Below are 17,400 nucleotides of genomic sequence, written 5' to 3' on the forward strand. Positions count from 1 at the left end.
CCCGCGCCCCCCCTGGCCAGCAGCAGCGGCCCGATATTGTATTTCAAATGAATAACAAAAATTCTAAAGAAATTACAAAAACAAAAGAAGCAGCTCCAGAAATTCTCCCTCGTGAACCGGGGCGACGGGAGGAGGGGGGAATCCAGACCATGTTGATGGACAAATTGATCCAACTTGAAAAAGAAATTGGACAAATTAAAGAAATGCTCGGAAAACTGACGAAATCCTTAGACTTACCCGGAAATACAATAGACAGCGACGATCCTGACGACCTGAATCCTGACGAGGGGTCCTTTATGGGCTCGGACTCCCTAATGGATCTCCTGATGGCTGGGGATTTGATCCGAGCATAGTTCCTCCATGAGCTGAAACAAAAACAATGTGATAAAGAACCTGTGATATTTTTGACGAACGCACTGCATGATGCAATCTAGACTTACCCGCAATGACGATGATTCCTCTCCTGACCTCCCCCCTTATGGGACACAACATGATAATGGAGTTGACCTGAAAACACAAGCGACACTGTGATACACATTCTGACGACGAGCTTCTAAATTACTCTTACCTGACGCCACTCCAGCCAAGATGTGCAGCACGCCGTCGCTGGAATTCGTAGTAATCCATGGCGCGCCACTGCCTACGTGCGCCGACAATGCCTGCATATACTTCCAGACGACGCTGCCGCCGACGCCGACGCCGATGTCGCAGCCGATGCCATGCCGAATTTCACCAGAAGCTGAAATTAAAAAATGACCATTAATGATGAAATTCGACGAAATTTATTGACCCCTCCTCTTCTTAATAAGCAGCGAGAAGAAGAGCAGCCACTTGACCAGGAAAAAAACTCACCTGCAGATCCACGACGCCAAGCTCCAGTTCCAACGATGACGCCGGCCTCTTCCTCCAATGACGCCTCCACGAAGGGTGATGACGCCGCCTCCAGATGGCCAGTATGCATGGCTGACGTCCTTTTCCTGCAATGAAATGTTAATCATTAATGTATTTTTCATGTTTTTTAATTGTTAACTTACCATTTTCCTTTGTTAAAAGTCCAATTGTTGCTCCCACGCCGCTTCACGTGCGTTGCTATGTAGTAGAGATGGTAATCGTATCTAGAGATGGGAGACTCGAGTTATCGATCGTGCAATATGTGGTTGGGGTGGTGGGGGGGCTGGGGTTAGGGATGGGTTTCGGGTAATTGTAAGGGGAACTTAATAGTGTAGTTTTGGGATTTTTTGGGGAGGGTGGGTTGTAGAATATAGGAGGAAAAGGAAAGATATGTTTTTTGAGGAGAAAGGAAAGAGGAAGTGGGGTTTTTGGTATTGTATTGGGGTTTTGTGGGTGGGGTGGTGGGTATATTATATGTATAGGGTTTTATTATTGGTTTAATATGTTATATTTATGGATTGGGGTTTGTTTTATATGTTTGTTTTTTGGGTGTTTTTAGGGAGATGAGGGGTATTTGGGGGGAGGATAAATAGATTGTGGGGTAAGGTATTGTTGTATAATGGTTGATTAGGGGGGGTTGTTGGGGTGGTGTTGTTTTGAATAGGTAGAGTAGGAGGAAAATGAAGGAGGAGATTGATTGGGATAATAATGGTTTGGGGGTGGGGATTGGAAATTTTATAAAGGAGTGTGTGAAGGGGAAGGGTATATAATGAGTGAATGAAAAAAGATAAGTAGGTAGTGTTGGTTGAGTGGTGGGTTAGGAGATGAGTAAGGTGGGGGGTATGGTTATGGGTGTGTTGTTGGGAATGTGTAGGATAAAGGAGGGAAGAAGTTAGGTAGATGTGGGGTGGAGGAGTTTAGATAGTTGTTTTTGTTTGAGAATTGTATGTGTATTGATGGTGTGGGGGGGAGGAATTGGGGGGTTTGGGGGGGGGTTTTGGAGGGAGAGTAGAGAGTGTGTTGGAAAGTTGATATGGGGGATTTATTGGATATTTGTATGTTGAAAAAAGGGTTGGAGGTTGTTGTAGGGGAGTGGAGTATGTGGGGTGGGATGGTTAGTGGGGGGGTGAGTGTGGTTTTAGGGAAAAAGAGAAAAAAAAGGGATAATGAAAGTTTTAGAAGGAGGGATTTTAGGATGAGGATTGGGTTGGAAGGGTATTAATGTAATAGATTGTTGTAAGTGTTTAGGAGGATGTGTGAAAATTTGAAATTTTTTTAAGTATGGATGGGAGGGGTGTACTTTTAGGGATGGCATTCCCCAACGGACAAAGCTGGACGCGGATGTTGCTCCAGTGCTACAGATGCCAGCAGTTTGGTCACACCAAGGATTGGTGTAAGAGGGGGCCAAACTGCATGAAGTGTGCAGGGAAGCATCCAACTTATTCATGCACGAAGACACGGGACAGCCCTGCTCGTTGTTGCAACTGCAACGGGGGGCACATCAGTGCTTATAAAGGATGCCCCGCCTACCAAGAGGCGAAACGAAGGTGGGCGGCAATGAGAGAAGCGCAGTGCGAGGGGCCGGCGCGGTGGCCAATGAACAAATGGAGGCATCCTAGTCTCAGCCATGGTCAGCGTCGTCCTCCTGCAGCTCATCCTCGCCTGGATAGGCATATGTTCCATGAAAGGTCCCATAGTCAGCGTCGTCCTCCGGCATCTCATCCTCGCCTGGATAGGCATATGTTCCATGAAAGGTCCCGCCCCCTGAAAAGGCCCTACTTGCCCCGCGCCCCCCCTGGCCAGCAGCAGCGGCCCGATATTGTATTTCAAATGAATAACAAAAATTCTAAAGAAATTACAAAAACAAAAGAAGCAGCTCCAGAAATTCTCCCTCGTGAACCGGGGCGACGGGAGGAGGGGGGAATCCAGACCATGTTGATGGACAAATTGATCCAACTTGAAAAAGAAATTGGACAAATTAAAGAAATGCTCGGAAAACTGACGAAATCCTTAGACTTACCCGGAAATACAATAGACAGCGACGATCCTGACGACCTGAATCCTGACGAGGGGTCCTTTATGGGCTCGGACTCCCTAATGGATCTCCTGATGGCTGGGGATTTGATCCGAGCATAGTTCCTCCATGAGCTGAAACAAAAACAATGTGATAAAGAACCTGTGATATTTTTGACGAACGCACTGCATGATGCAATCTAGACTTACCCGCAATGACGATGATTCCTCTCCTGACCTCCCCCCTTATGGGACACAACATGATAATGGAGTTGACCTGAAAACACAAGCGACACTGTGATACACATTCTGACGACGAGCTTCTAAATTACTCTTACCTGACGCCACTCCAGCCAAGATGTGCAGCACGCCGTCGCTGGAATTCGTAGTAATCCATGGCGCGCCACTGCCTACGTGCGCCGACAATGCCTGCATATACTTCCAGACGACGCTGCCGCCGACGCCGACGCCGATGTCGCAGCCGATGCCATGCCGAATTTCACCAGAAGCTGAAATTAAAAAATGACCATTAATGATGAAATTCGACGAAATTTATTGACCCCTCCTCTTCTTAATAAGCAGCGAGAAGAAGAGCAGCCACTTGACCAGGAAAAAAACTCACCTGCAGATCCACGACGCCAAGCTCCAGTTCCAACGATGACGCCGGCCTCTTCCTCCAATGACGCCTCCACGAAGGGTGATGACGCCGCCTCCAGATGGCCAGTATGCATGGCTGACGTCCTTTTCCTGCAATGAAATGTTAATCATTAATGTATTTTTCATGTTTTTTAATTGTTAACTTACCATTTTCCTTTGTTAAAAGTCCAATTGTTGCTCCCACGCCGCTTCACGTGCGTTGCTATGTAGTAGAGATGGTAATCGTATCTAGAGATGGGAGACTCGAGTTATCGATCGTGCAATATTGTTTTTAGTATTTTTTTTCTTTGTTAGTATTTTTTCTGTTAATTGTAAGGTGGCCGTGCTGCCAACCAGCTATGAGCGGGAAAAGTGTGGCAAAAAAGTTGCCTTTAGGGTAATACGCCACACTCTTCCCCTTCCCGCACAGAAAACAGCGCGCGCCTCCTCCTCCTTTTTTAAAAAGACAATACAATGTTAAAATAGTTATTTATTAATTTACACAACACATACACTGTTAAAACAGACAATGTAAAGCCACATAACACAAACATGCAATGTTAAATAAAACACATAAATAAAAAAGGTTAAAAAAAAAAAAGTCTGTCTCTGTCTGTCTCTGTCTGTCTCTGTTTGTCTCTGTCTGTCTCTGTCTGTCTCTGTCTGTCTCTGTCTGTCTCTGTCTGTCTCTGTCTGTCTCTGTCTGTCTCTGTCTGTCTCTGTCTGTCTCTGTCTGTCTCTGTCTGTCTCTGTCTGTCTCTGTCTGTCTCTGTTTGTCTCTGTCTGTCTCTGTCTGTCTCTGTCTGTCTCTGTCTGTCTCTGTCTGTCTCTGTCTGTCTCTGTCTGTCTCTGTCTGTCTCTGTCTGTCTCTGTCTGTCTCTGTCTGTCTCTGTCTGTCTCTGTCTGTCTGTCTCTGTCTGTCTCTGTCTGTCTCTGTCTGTCTCTGTCTGTCTCTGTCTGTCTCTGTCTGTCTCTGTCTTTCTCTGTCTGTCTCTGTCTGTCTCTGTCTGTCTCTGTCTGTCTCTGTCTGTCTCTGTCTGCCTCTGTCTGTCTCTGTCTGTCTCTGTCTGTCTCTGTCTGTCTCTGTCTGTCTCTGTCTGTCTCTGTCTGTCTCTGTCTTTCTCTGTCTGTCTCTGTCTGTCTCTGTCTGTCTCTGTCTGTCTCTGTCTGTCTCTGTCTGTCTCTGTCTGTCCCTGTCTGTCCCTGTCTGTCTCTGTTTGTCTCTGGCTGTCTCTGTCTGTCTCTGTCTGTCTCTGTCTGTCTCTGTCTGTCTCTGTCTGTCTCTGACTGTCTCTGTCTGTCTCTGTCTGTCTCTGTCTGTCTCTGTCTGTCTCTGTCCCTGTCTGTCTCTGTCTGTCTCTGTCTGTCTCTGTCTGTCTCTGTCTGTCTCTGTCTGTCCCTGTCTGTCCCTGTCTGTCTCTGTCTGTCTCTGTCTGTCTCTGTCTGTCTCTGTCTGTCTCTGTCTGTCTCTGTCTGTCTCTGTCTGTCTCTGTTTGTCTCTGTCTGTCTCTGTCTGTCTCTGTCTGTCTCTGTCTGTCTCTGTCTGTCTCTGTCTGTCTCTGTTTGTCTCTGTCTGTCTCTGTCTGTCTCTGTCTGTCTCTGTCTGTCTCTGTCTGTCCCTGTCTGTCCCTGTCTGTCTCTGTCTGTCTCTGTCTGTCTCTGTCTGTCTCTGTCTGTCTCTGTCTGTCTCTGTCTGTCTCTGTCTTTCTCTGTCTGTCTCTGTCTGTCTCTGTCTGTCTCTGTCTGTCTCTGTCTGTCTCTGTCTGTCTCTGTCTGTCTCTGTTTGTCTCTGTTTGTCTCTGTCTGTCTCTGTCTGTCTCTGTCTGTCTCTGTCTGTCTCTGTCTGTCTCTGTCTGTCTCTGTCTGTCTCTGTTTGTCTCTGTCTGTCTCTGTCTGTCCCTGTCTGTCCCTGTCTGTCTCTGTTTGTCTCTGGCTGTCTCTGTCTGTCTCTGTCTGTCTCTGTCTGTCTCTGTCTGTCTCTGTCTGTCTCTGACTGTCTCTGTCTGTCTCTGTCTGTCTCTGTCTGTCTCTGTCTGTCTCTGTCCCTGTCTGTCTCTGTCTGTCTCTGTCCCTGTCTGTCTCTGTCTGTCTCTGTCTGTCTCTGTCTGTCTCTGTCTGTCTCTGTCTGTCCCTGTCTGTCCCTGTCTGTCTCTGTCTGTCTCTGTCTGTCTCTGTCTGTCTCTGTCTGTCTCTGTCTGTCTCTGTCTGTCTCTGTCTGTCTCTGTCTGTCTCTGTCTGCCTCTGTCTGTCTCTGTCTGTCTCTGTCTGTCTCTGTCTGTCTCTGTCTGTCTCTGTCTGTCTCTGTCTGTCTCTGTCTGTCTCTGTCTGTCTCTGTCTGTCTCTGTCTGTCTCTGTCTGTCTCTGTCTGTCTCTGTCTGTCTCTGTCTGTCTCTGTCTGTCTCTGTCTGTCTCTGTCTGTCTCTGTCTGTCTCTGTCTGTCTCTGTTTGTCTCTGTCTGTCTCTGTCTGTCCCTGTCTGTCCCTGTCTGTCTCTGTCTGTCTCTGTTTGTCTCTGTCTGTCTCTGTCTGTCTCTGTCTGTCTCTGTCTGTCTCTGTCTGTCTCTGTCTGTCTCTGTCTGTCTCTGTCTGTCTCTGTCTGTCTCTGTCTGTCTCTGTCTGTCTCTGTCTGTCTCTGTCTGTCTCTGTCTGTCTGTCTCTGTCTGTCTCTGTCTGTCTCTGTCTGTCTCTGTCTGTCCCTGTCTGTCCCTGTCTGTCTCTGTTTGTCTCTGGCTGTCTCTGTCTGTCTCTGTCTGTCTCTGTCTGTCTCTGTCTGTCTCTGTCTGTCTCTGTCTGTCTCTGTTTGTCTCTGTCTGTCTCTGTCTGTCTCTGTCTGTCTCTGTCTGTCTCTGTCTTTCTCTGTCTGTCTCTGTCTGTCTCTGTCTGTCTCTGTCTGTCTCTGTCTGTCTCTGTCTGTCTCTGTCTGTCCCTGTCTGTCCCTGTCTGTCTCTGTTTGTCTCTGGCTGTCTCTGTCTGTCTCTGTCTGTCTCTGTCTGTCTCTGTCTGTCTCTGTCTGTCTCTGTCTGTCTCTGTCTGTCTCTGTCTGTCTCTGTCTGTCTCTGTTTGTCTCTGTTTGTCTCTGTCTGTCTCTGTCTGTCTCTGTCTGTCTCTGTCTGTCTCTGTCTGTCTCTGTCTGTCTCTGTCTGTCTCTGTTTGTCTCTGTCTGTCTCTGTCTGTCCCTGTCTGTCCCTGTCTGTCTCTGTTTGTCTCTGGCTGTCTCTGTCTGTCTCTGTCTGTCTCTGTCTGTCTCTGTCTGTCTCTGTCTGTCTCTGACTGTCTCTGTCTGTCTCTGTCTGTCTCTGTCTGTCTCTGTCTGTCTCTGTCCCTGTCTGTCTCTGTCTGTCTCTGTCCCTGTCTGTCTCTGTCTGTCTCTGTCTGTCTCTGTCTGTCTCTGTCTGTCTCTGTCTGTCCCTGTCTGTCCCTGTCTGTCTCTGTCTGTCTCTGTCTGTCTCTGTCTGTCTCTGTCTGTCTCTGTCTGTCTCTGTCTGTCTCTGTCTGTCTCTGTTTGTCTCTGTCTGTCTCTGTCTGTCTCTGTCTGTCTCTGTCTGTCTCTGTCTGTCTCTGTCTGTCTCTGTCTGTCTCTGTCTGTCTCTGTCTGTCTCTGTCTGTCTCTGTCTGTCTCTGTCTGTCTCTGTCTGTCTGTCTCTGTCTGTCTCTGTCTGTCTCTGTCTGTCTCTGTCTGTCTCTGTCTGTCTCTGTCTGTCTCTGTCTTTCTCTGTCTGTCTCTGTCTGTCTCTGTCTGTCTCTGTTTGTCTCTGGCTGTCTCTGTCTGTCTCTGTCTGTCTCTGTCTGTCTCTGTCTGTCTCTGTCTGTCTCTGACTGTCTCTGTCTGTCTCTGTCTGTCTCTGTCTGTCTCTGTCTGTCTCTGTCTGTCTCTGTCTGTCTCTGTCTGTCTCTGACTGTCTCTGTCTGTCTCTGTCTGTCTCTGTCTGTCTCTGTCTGTCTGTCTCTGTCTGTCTCTGTCTGTCTCTGTCTGTCTCTGTCTGTCTCTGTCTGTCTCTGTCTGTCTCTGTCTTTCTCTGTCTGTCTCTGTCTGTCTCTGTCTGTCTCTGTCTGTCTCTGTCTGTCTCTGTCTGTCTCTGTCTGTCCCTGTCTGTCCCTGTCTGTCTCTGTTTGTCTCTGGCTGTCTCTGTCTGTCTCTGTCTGTCTCTGTCTGTCTCTGTCTGTCTCTGACTGTCTCTGTCTGTCTCTGTCTGTCTCTGTCTGTCTCTGTCTGTCTCTGTCCCTGTCTGTCTCTGTCTGTCTCTGTCTGTCTCTGTCTGTCTCTGTCTGTCCCTGTCTGTCCCTGTCTGTCTCTGTCTGTCTCTGTCTGTCTCTGTCTGTCTCTGTCTGTCTCTGTCTGTCTCTGTCTGTCTCTGTCTGTCTCTGTTTGTCTCTGTCTGTCTCTGTCTGTCTCTGTCTGTCTCTGTCTGTCTCTGTCTGTCTCTGTCTGTCTCTGTCTGTCTCTGTCTGTCTCTGTCTGTCTCTGTCTGTCTCTGTCTGTCTCTGTCTGTCTCTGTCTGTCTCTGTCTGTCTGTCTCTGTCTGTCTCTGTCTGTCTCTGTCTGTCTCTGTCTGTCTCTGTCTGTCTCTGTCTTTCTCTGTCTGTCTCTGTCTGTCTCTGTCTGTCTCTGTCTGTCTCTGTCTGTCTCTGTCTGTCTCTGTCTGTCCCTGTCTGTCCCTGTCTGTCTCTGTTTGTCTCTGGCTGTCTCTGTCTGTCTCTGTCTGTCTCTGTCTGTCTCTGTCTGTCTCTGTCTGTCTCTGACTGTCTCTGTCTGTCTCTGTCTGTCTCTGTCTGTCTCTGTCTGTCTCTGTTTGTCTCTGTCTGTCTCTGTCTGTCTCTGTCTGTCTCTGTCTGTCTCTGTCTGTCTCTGTCTGTCTGTCTGTCTCTGTCTGTCTCTGTGTGTCTTTGTCTGTCTCTGTATACTGCAATTTTTGACTCACCTGTATTGTCTACGATCCGTTCCTGATGACCTTCCTTTTTGGGACACGCACCCTGACCACGGCAATGACCTGCGAAAGTAACACGCTGTGATAAATGTATTGACGACAAGCACAATTTAAATTGTTCTTACCTCATGCCCAATTAGCCGCGCTCACAGATTTCCTCTAAATCTGCTCGCATGTATGTGGCAAACATGCTTTCTTTCCTTCGACGCTAGCTGGAACTGATGATTCCCGAGAATATGTAGCTTCTGTTGCGGGCAATGTATCCGCCGACGCTGTTCCATAGCAACGGTTCTTGGAAACGGCGCGGCCTACGTGAGACGCCACACCGTCGCCCTTCTGAGGCGATGCTGCTGCCGACGTCGACGCCAATCCCTGACGACGCTGCTGCCAATGTGCCGCCGGCGACATTTTCCTAGAAAAATGGATAAACATGAATATTATGCACAAATGACCCCTTTTCTTCCAATTGGAAAGGAAAAGTGTAGCCATTTGCCTAGAAAACTCACCTGTTGGTCGACGATGTTGATGCCACAGACACTGCATGCAATTTAAATGCTGCGTGCCAAATATGTGACGCCGCAATATGTATGTGCGTTGGGCCGAGGCGTCCACTTCCAAGAACTCGTTGATGACGCTTCCGAGTATTCCAGCGACGCCGGCCAATTGCTCCCAGTAAATCCTCCTAAAGACCTTCAGGGAAAACGTATCCATGTTTTTTCGTCGGTTCCTGTAAATATTTTAAAGTTATTTTGTTATTTTATATTTTTATTAATCTTTACTCACCATTTCACGCTCCTTCTTTGCTGGCTTCACCCACGCTGTAAATAGTAGAGATGATAGTCTTAAGCAGTGGTGGGACTTTACTGCCTATCGATAAATGGATTTTTTAGGGCATTTACATTTTCTGGTATTTTTTTTAATTTCTAGTATTTTTTTGTGCATTATTAGTATGGCCGTTTTTACCCATTTTAAAAATGGCGGTAAGAGTCGAAGCAAAAAATTGCCTTATGGGTAATATGCTTAGATCATTTTTCCCCGTATATGCATCGGCAGACGGCTTTTTTCTCCCTCTTTTTCTTGGTTTTTTTAAATTGTAAAACCTCTTTTTCTTGTTAATTTAAAATTGTAAACATTGTTAAAACGCGTCAAAATATTATTGTTATTAAAAAAAAAAAACCCCAACTATGTTGCAACGGGAGCGGCCATAAATTTCCAGTTTTTTTAGATTTTTGCCATTGCAGTGAAATTTGATTCCTCTTTTCTGATGAAAAGGATGACCTGAAAAAAGGACACAAGAAAAGCGGATTTTTATGAAATTTTTGTGTTGTTAAAAGAATATATACGAGACGGCCTAATAAGAGAGGAAAAAAGATCGGTGAGTTTAAGAGAAAATTTCCTTACTCATATATATTGACATAATACAATTTGCTAAAGGGCATATAGGGGGGGAATTAAAGAATACTGGGAAATAACACACAGGAGTTTTACCCAAGACACATGCCATGATGAACTCATTTTCTTTGGACATTGTTGCTCACATATACATGTTGCTGCTATACGTTTTGCACATACATGGTGTTGCTATGGCAACTACATTTCCGTCCACCCGTTCCCCCTTGCTCAATTTTGTACTCTCTTAGACATTATTAATTGCACGCTATTTATTTAAAATTGCACTATTCTAATTGCACAATTATTTTTCGTCTATATTCTAAATGAGTCAATTTGAGTCTTTTTTTTTATTTTTATTCATGATAACATAAGGGAAATTGATTTTATATTGACGTGCCTATACCAACAATATTTTTATTGAATGTTTAATTGTATTGTGAGCTGCAATGCTGTCATGCTGCCCGCTATTGTGTCATTTTATTTGTCCCGTTGCTGCTGATATAAAAATTTATTCTGTGCTGCGCTGCGCCTGTATTGCCCTGGCCAAACTCTATAAAAGGGGCACTCGCCACTTGAAAGTGCTCTCACTTTGATCGTAGCATCGAGCTGTTTGGACGCAAATTATTCTTCCGTGCGAGCTGAATTTTTTTATTTTTAGGCGGCTTTACTATTTTTGAACGGTCTTATTATTTTTGCACAGCTTTACAATTTTTGGACGGCTTTTTCTTTTCTGATTTTCTTTTGAAAGTGCGTTGGATTTTTACTGGTGCTTGTTATGGCCTCCCGGAAACTAGCCCACGGTGCCCGTAATGGAAATGGCAGCCGTTTTGAATATGACCCTTTGTTGTTGCAATGCTACAATTGTCAACAACTTGGGCATTTGTCCAGGGGATGTCGCGCTAGGCCCATCTGCAGCAAATGTGCAAATAATCACAGTACCAATGTCTGAAAATATATTAAATTGACAATTTGAAAATTGAAATATAAAAACAAAGAAGATTTAAAAAAAAGCTCTCTCCAGGAGCCCGCCAATTCTATGGAAAGTCTCCCGGAACAAACGTTGCCCTTTGGGTAATACTCCGGGAGACTTTCCCAACCCTCATCCACAACTGATTGGGCCCTAAAGCTGTGAGGACTTAGAAAAAAGCCCGCCAATCTTTGAAACATAAATAAAATTGTTGAAATTAATGAAATTGTTAATTAAAAAAATAAAATAAAATAGAAAAGAAAAACTAATAAAAACAAAAAAAAATCTCACGGACGAGCAACACATGAGGCAATTTATAGGATTCTTTGTGTGATGGAGCAAACAGTTTGAGCATTTATTGGAGCACCGTGGATATTATAGTGGGAGAGAATAAGATAAGTTCCATAGCATTCTGATGTAGGACCCCTTGTAAGATATTCGTTTCTTCTTTTCTCGTTTCAGGTTGCCTCCCCTCTGTTGGAATGCAGCGTTGGATTTTTGAATGAGGGCGTAGATGCCAGGCGATTAGAGGCAGGATTATGCAAATTGCTCTCACGGACGAGCACATCATGAGGCAATTTGTGGGGTTCGTCGTCTGATGCAGCAAATATTTTGGACATCTATTGGAGCACCGTGGATACGGCATGTTGTCAGAAAATTGGGCGTCGTCGCAAGGGAGCATCAGGTCATCTCGTCGTCAAGGTAGGTTTGTTGTAATTTAGTCTTCTTCTACCGGTTGTCAATTAGCTTTGTTTATATTTAATCAGGTACATGTTTCATTCTTGCATGGAATGTCGTCAGGTGTATAAAGTATCACAGATGGTTGAGAGTCAGCAGTCAACATCGTTATAAATATTCAACATTTATATTGCAAGGAAGATGTACAGAGAAGACAAGTTAACTATGTCACAAGGTTCGCAGAGATGATGCAGGCATTGAGAACAGGATTAAAGACAACATGTAACAAGTAATTCTGGCGGGGTGCTGTCAGTAGATGTGCATTCGCTTCTTTGTCATATTTCTCTTTGGAGATAATATTTGGCGAAGGATAATGTCATTAATTCCTTTTCCTTTTTCCAGGTTTCCGGTGCTTAGGAGGTAAAAAAAAAATTTGGGAAAATTGGGGAATACTCCGGGAGACTCTCCGTTCCCTCGACCACAACCGACTGGGCCCTGGAGCAGAAAGGAAGTGTGGCATTAAAGCCCGCCAACGTAATTTTGAAATTATAAAATTGTTAAATGTTATTTGCTTTTTAAAAATTGTTAAAGCCAAAGTCTAAATTGAAAGAAATAAAACACATTAAAAAATAAAAAAATATATAAATATTTCCTCTGCCGCGCTGCGCCGCTTCTGCCCTGCCAAACTCTATAAAAAGGGCACCAGCCACATGACGGTGCTCTTACTTTGATCGTGGCATCGAGCTGTTTGGTTGTAAAAACATTCCTCCGCGCAAATTGAATTTCTTTTATTCGAACGGCTTTATTATTATATTTTTGGACGGCCTTATTATTTTGCGGACGACCTTATTATTCTTTGAACGGTTTTATTATTTTTCAAACGGCATCTTTATTGAACGGCATTATTATTTCCGGACGGCCTTTTTATTTTTTTTTGGACGGCTCAATCACCATTCCTGAACGGCTTATACTTCTGGACGGCCCTTCTCCTGTTTCTTATTTTTTGTTTCTTTTGTTGTTGGAAGTGCATTGGATTCTCCTTATTGATGCTTATCATGACCTCCTGCAAACCCAACGACGCCTCTAATGGAAAGAGCACCAGCACCTATAAACACTACTTATTGAGACAATGCCACAATTGTCTGCAACATGGGCACACATCCAGGGGATGCAGAGCATTGACCATATGTAGCAAATGCTCCGGCCAACACAAAACTAATGTCTGCCACGAATTTCGGGCCCCGCCTAAATATGCTAACTGTGACGGCCCACACCCGGCGAACTACAAAGGCTGTCCCTACTTTCTAGCACAAAAAGGCCTCCCCAGACGTGCTTGGCAAATCAATAATCATGAAAATGGCTTGGTGATATTGACAGAAAAAAACAAACTAAATTGTGAATAAATTTGAATTAATTCCAAGTGCTAATGGTTCTATAATCTAATCCAATGGACTACAACAACTGCCCAAATTAAATCTCTGCTCCCGTAAAAGTTTTTCCCACCCCTGTCCTCAGTGTCTCACACACACGTGGCGACCACTAACTAAATATATAATTCTGTGATGTAATGTTAATGCTTTTTGCTAATTAAAGCAAATATTGCTAATAAAAAAAAAAAAGAATTTAAGCAAAATAAAAAACAAATAAGAAATTTGGCAAATTGAAAAAAAAAAAAAAACAAAAGTCAAATTAGGCAGATCGGCAGCCCTTTCTTTTTTGTTATATATTAATTGTTAAAGTAACCTAACTTAAAACTAAACTAAAGCTAAAAAAAAAAGTCGGATCGCAGAAGACTCTTAGCATGCGTCCGATCGGCTTGAAGAGCAGCAGCCGAATGAATAGAAAGCCTAGGTGACTATCGGTCATCGAGTTCGATTTCAACATGAGTCACCCTGTCCCCGATTTAAACATAAGCCACCCTGTCCTAGAATATGTGGTCTTCCTTCCCTCTTGGCCCCTAGATTGGTGCCGGACCATTATCCGGTACCTCCGACATGCCCAGGGTGCTCCGCCAGATAATCCCTGAGATCCCAGATGCTGAGATAATCCCTCGGTGGGCACTTGATAAGGGCAATAAAGCAGCCATGCTCCTTTCTCCAGCGACCATAGGATCCACCGATGGAGTGTGCCTTCCCCCTTTTTGGGTCCTTGGGTCCATTTCTGTTTTTAATCTTGTCCTGAAATCTTCATTGTTTACATGTTTTTGATGTTTACATATTATTCCGTCTTCTTCTTAATAAAGCATTCCATGTTATTGAACTAAAAAATTCCTTTTAACGACGCTGATTGCCGACTGATCAATTATCTGTCATACTCACCTGTGATAATCCTTATCCACTTGACGACTTCCACTGGATTCACCTGCAATTGTACAAAACAAAAAAATTGACAATTGGAAGAAAAGGAAGAAGAAGAAATCAAAACAAAACTTACTTTCAAGAGAACAAGACCCGAGGCACCCACAAGACGACGGCCTCGAACACGCCAACATGACAAATCCTTTGTCCCACAATGCCGTCCCTTTATTTGATGTCCTAAATGTCTCCTACAATTATAAAACTTATAAATTTGTAAATTTCTTTTCTATTTACCTTTTTCCGCGATAAGTGCTGCCAACCTGTCCCGCCTGGTAGTTGGAGTAGCCACCTGGGAAAAATGAACAAACAATGAGAGTTGCCAACCGGTCCCGCCTGGCATTTGGAGATGCCACCCTGATGAAATTAAAAATACCAAAAAAGAAAATACCAAGCGCCAAGACGACTATGGGACGAATGCGGCCCCGATGACCACAAAAACAACGCCAAGAGAAAGTGCTCTCTCCAGGAGCCCGCCTTTGATGTGGAAAGTCTCCCGGAACAAAAGTTGCCCTTTGGGTAATACTCTGGGAGACTTTCCTTACCCTCGATCACAACTCATTGGGCCCTGGAGCATCGAGGAAGTGTGGAAAAAGCCTGCCAACTTTTGAATTTAAAACCTAAAATTGTTACTTTCCTAAAATAAACTGTTAAATTGTTAAAAATTAAAAAAAAGCTGCTTAGCTATAAAAAAAGCCCGCAAAATTTGAATTGTTAATTGTTATTCTGTTTATTTGTTAATTGGCCATTCTGGTTAATATTAAACACAAATAAAAAATACAAATAAAAACAAAAATAAAAAAAATTAAATTAAAAAAAAAAATCTTCGTCCTCTGTTTTATAGGCTGCAGGCCTCTTCTGGGAACGCCCATTGCCTGGAATCAAAAACTTACCACAAACATACATGTAAAACTAAAAAAGTGGAAGGGACCGGGAAAAAAGGTTCCCCAATAGGATAATAATCCGGGAACTTTCTGCTCCTCCCTGTACGACATTTTAAATTAGGCGGGTCGGCTCCCCTTTCTTTTTTGTTAGATATTAATTGTTAAAGGATAGAATTCCCACTTCGTAAGCCAACCCTTTAAACAAAAACGTTTTATTTTTTTATTTTCAGCAACCGACAGGCAAAATAGTACTGTTAAATATTTTTATACAAAAATTGTAACAAAAAAAGCTTAAAAATGAAGATTTTTACAAACAAAAATACAATTTCGATCAAATAAGCATATTTTGCTTACAAAAATGTATTTATGTAATGTACCACTTCACATATACTGAAAAGTGAATTTTAGTCAATTTTATATTTTTATACATACATTGGCAATCTGTTTCGTATATAGTTATGGATCCGTTTCAAATTTAAGACGAAGGAAGAGATGCTGTTATTAACGGGTTGCAGTGACCGATGCTTAAGTCTGGATTCCATTTGTAGTATCGCACTTTGTGGGCTTCAGAATTCTGCAAATATTGAAACTCCATGGCTCAGTGAGACAGCAAATTTCTAGCCAAATCTGGTTGGAAAGATGTTGTATTAACTGCCTGTCGGCTGGCAGTAAATAAGCTTGCAGCCTCCGGCTATTTTCAGTAGCTTGTTTACGTATTGGGGGCCCAGTCTAGCAGTAAATGAACCAAATCACTTTTTGATGTCAGCAAAGTTTGCTGCATTATATTCTAAAGCAATTCCACTACTTTTTCTGAGTCCTATCATTTCAAAAATTTTTAAAAAATTTAAAAAATATTTACATTAATACACTTACATGACGCGTAGTTCCTCCAGCGTCGGAACACTCAAACGAGAAGATTGGAGAATACCCTCTTGTTTTTGCATTTCCTCGGCATGTTTTTTTTCTTTGTGAGATCGACAGTTGGCATTGCACGCGAAGGACTTACCGCAGAAATTACATAAATACGGTCTTAAGCCGGTATGACTTAACAAATGTGTCTTTAAAGTTTTAGATCTCTTAAATAGCGCTCCACAGACATCACATTTCAGCCTTCTTTCCTCAATGTGCACAACCTTATGCATATTCCACGTTCGACGCGTTTGTAACTTTTTGCCGCATATGTTGCAAACAAAGCTGGGTTCCTCGTGTATTTGATGATGCGCTTTAAGGCGAGCCCGATTTTTGAAACCTGCCTTACATATTGTGCACTCAAATGGACGACTATCCGTGTGAACAAGTTTATGCTCATTTAGGGCCGTTATCGTTTTTAGCTGTTTGCCGCAACTATCACAGATGTATGGTTTTACGTTTTGATGCATTCCCTCTTTGTGTAGCTTAAGTGCTGTGACAGATGAGAGTGTTTTGTTGCAAACTTCACAAAATGTTGTTTTGACTGTTTTTATCTCGTGCTTGACCTTTTGGCATTCACGTTCGGTGTGTTTAAGATAGGAGGCGTGATTTCTATACCCTTTTCCACATCTTCTGCAGTCCATGTGACCACGTTTGAGCTTTTTGTTGGACTTTAGTACATCTGCCTCTGGGAGTTCTGATAAAACACCAACATCTTCCAACGTAGTAGTTGGTTCAGAAAAGTGTACAGACTCTATGTTAGAGCTATCCCTTACTTCAAATTTTATAGCCTGAATAGTACTTGAAGAGGAATTAAAATGCAAGCTAGATTCAATAGGATAATTTGATGGAACGATTTCGTCCTCAGTATCTACATCACTTTCATGGTTTACAAGAGTTTTCTCCATTAAAATAGGGCCGAGATCAATAAATTCCCTCTTGAGAATGTCTAAATCCAAACTATTAGGATAACACTCCATTTCTTTTTTTGCTACTCTTACTTTTCCGAATTTTTGTTTCTTTGGAGATTCATTTGAAATAGGTCGGAGCTTAACATTGGTAACTGCCTGTTTGCAATTATTTATTATGTTGGAATTCCCCTCTTTAGGTATATTCTTGAGCTGTACTTCAGGTGATGGCATGGGCTTTATAATATGCGACCAGTCATCGACACAGAGTCCGTACTGTTGTCGGAGGGCAGCTACATCCAGTTGCATATCGGCTTTAGTTTCACTACGGTGTAGCACTAATTTGAGAATTATTTTGTTAGATAGATTTAATTAATATCAATCGCTCACCTTCAAAGATGGCTTGCACCTTGGTTACATGCTCTGCAAAATCAATTAATTCACTGATTAAAGTATAGCATTCTGTGCACAAAACACTACTAAACTCATCTTCAAGAATCATCTAAAAGTAAAAATTGATTAGTTTTGACTCTAGAACCCGTCTCTCAAATTTGTACATATGTTTGCATTTACATACATACATGCACTTCAAAGTATTTCCTTATAGCCCCTATGAGAACATTGTCCCACGTCTGTGGGCAAGTCTGCTCACTTCTTTGCAATTTCACATTGCTTTTGGCGTCGTCTTTAGCGCACAGTCTACACCAGTTCAACCAGTGACTGTTATTCTTCATTTTTCAAAATAATGCACAACTTTTGCCTGCAAAAACTTCTTGATATATTTTTGTTGAAATTGCCATATCGCCAAGCATTTTTAAGTCTGGCAACCCTTGTACACAGAAAA

General features: G+C 43.3%; 2 protein-coding genes and 1 long non-coding RNA gene across 14 annotated transcripts; 1 reads left to right on the forward strand and 2 right to left on the reverse strand.

Annotated features, from left to right (window-relative positions):
* Positions 1-6: 6 nt before the first annotated feature.
* LOC123257080 lies at positions 7-9,154 on the reverse strand. 2 transcript variants are annotated; one of them, XM_044714577.1, is made up of 14 exons: positions 8,590-8,859; positions 8,459-8,527; positions 3,709-3,789; positions 3,527-3,651; positions 3,243-3,413; positions 3,115-3,181; positions 2,912-3,039; positions 2,751-2,847; positions 1,035-1,115; positions 853-977; positions 569-739; positions 441-507; positions 238-365; positions 7-173 (listed from the first exon to the last, which is right to left on the reverse strand). In XM_044714577.1, exons 1-14 carry the CDS (start codon positions 8,592-8,594, stop codon positions 73-75), a joined length of 1,416 nt encoding a protein of 471 aa, XP_044570512.1. In that variant the 5' UTR covers positions 8,595-8,859; the 3' UTR covers positions 7-72. The 2 variants fall into 2 exon arrangements, with proteins under 2 accessions (XP_044570512.1, XP_044570540.1); XM_044714605.1 differs by lacking the exons at positions 7-173; positions 238-365 and adding an exon at positions 8,971-9,154 and having other exon boundaries at positions 435-507; positions 8,590-8,876.
* A 353-nt stretch (positions 9,155-9,507) lies between these two features.
* Positions 9,508-13,126, forward strand: LOC26513941. Of its 5 annotated transcripts, none has more exons than XR_006507031.1 (4): positions 9,508-9,557; positions 9,690-9,839; positions 11,286-11,525; positions 11,591-13,126. It is a non-coding gene; the product is annotated as an uncharacterized LOC26513941 (long non-coding RNA). The 5 variants fall into 5 exon arrangements; XR_001408963.3 differs by having other exon boundaries at positions 9,513-9,839; positions 11,591-11,790; positions 11,904-13,126; XR_006507038.1 differs by lacking the exon at positions 9,508-9,557 and having other exon boundaries at positions 9,574-9,839; positions 10,605-11,525; positions 11,591-12,139.
* A 59-nt stretch (positions 13,127-13,185) lies between these two features.
* LOC26515135 (zinc finger protein weckle) lies at positions 13,186-17,388 on the reverse strand. Of its 7 annotated transcripts, none has more exons than XM_044714505.1 (7): positions 17,138-17,386; positions 16,947-17,058; positions 15,613-16,894; positions 14,093-15,556; positions 13,935-14,035; positions 13,820-13,862; positions 13,186-13,760 (listed from the first exon to the last, which is right to left on the reverse strand). In XM_044714505.1, the coding sequence occupies exons 1-4, from the start codon at positions 17,288-17,290 to the stop codon at positions 15,541-15,543; spliced, it is 1,563 nt and encodes a 520-aa protein (XP_044570440.1). In that variant the 5' UTR covers positions 17,291-17,386; the 3' UTR covers positions 13,186-13,760; positions 13,820-13,862; positions 13,935-14,035; positions 14,093-15,540. The 7 variants fall into 7 exon arrangements, with proteins under 7 accessions (XP_044570440.1, XP_044570455.1, XP_044570450.1 ...); XM_044714520.1 differs by having other exon boundaries at positions 13,186-13,771; XM_044714515.1 differs by having other exon boundaries at positions 13,935-14,046.
* Positions 17,389-17,400: the final 12 nt, after the last annotated feature.

Source organism: Drosophila ananassae, chromosome 2L (genome assembly GCF_017639315.1).
Source record: "Drosophila ananassae strain 14024-0371.13 chromosome 2L, ASM1763931v2, whole genome shotgun sequence".
Taxonomy (NCBI): Eukaryota; Metazoa; Arthropoda; class Insecta; order Diptera; family Drosophilidae; genus Drosophila; species Drosophila ananassae.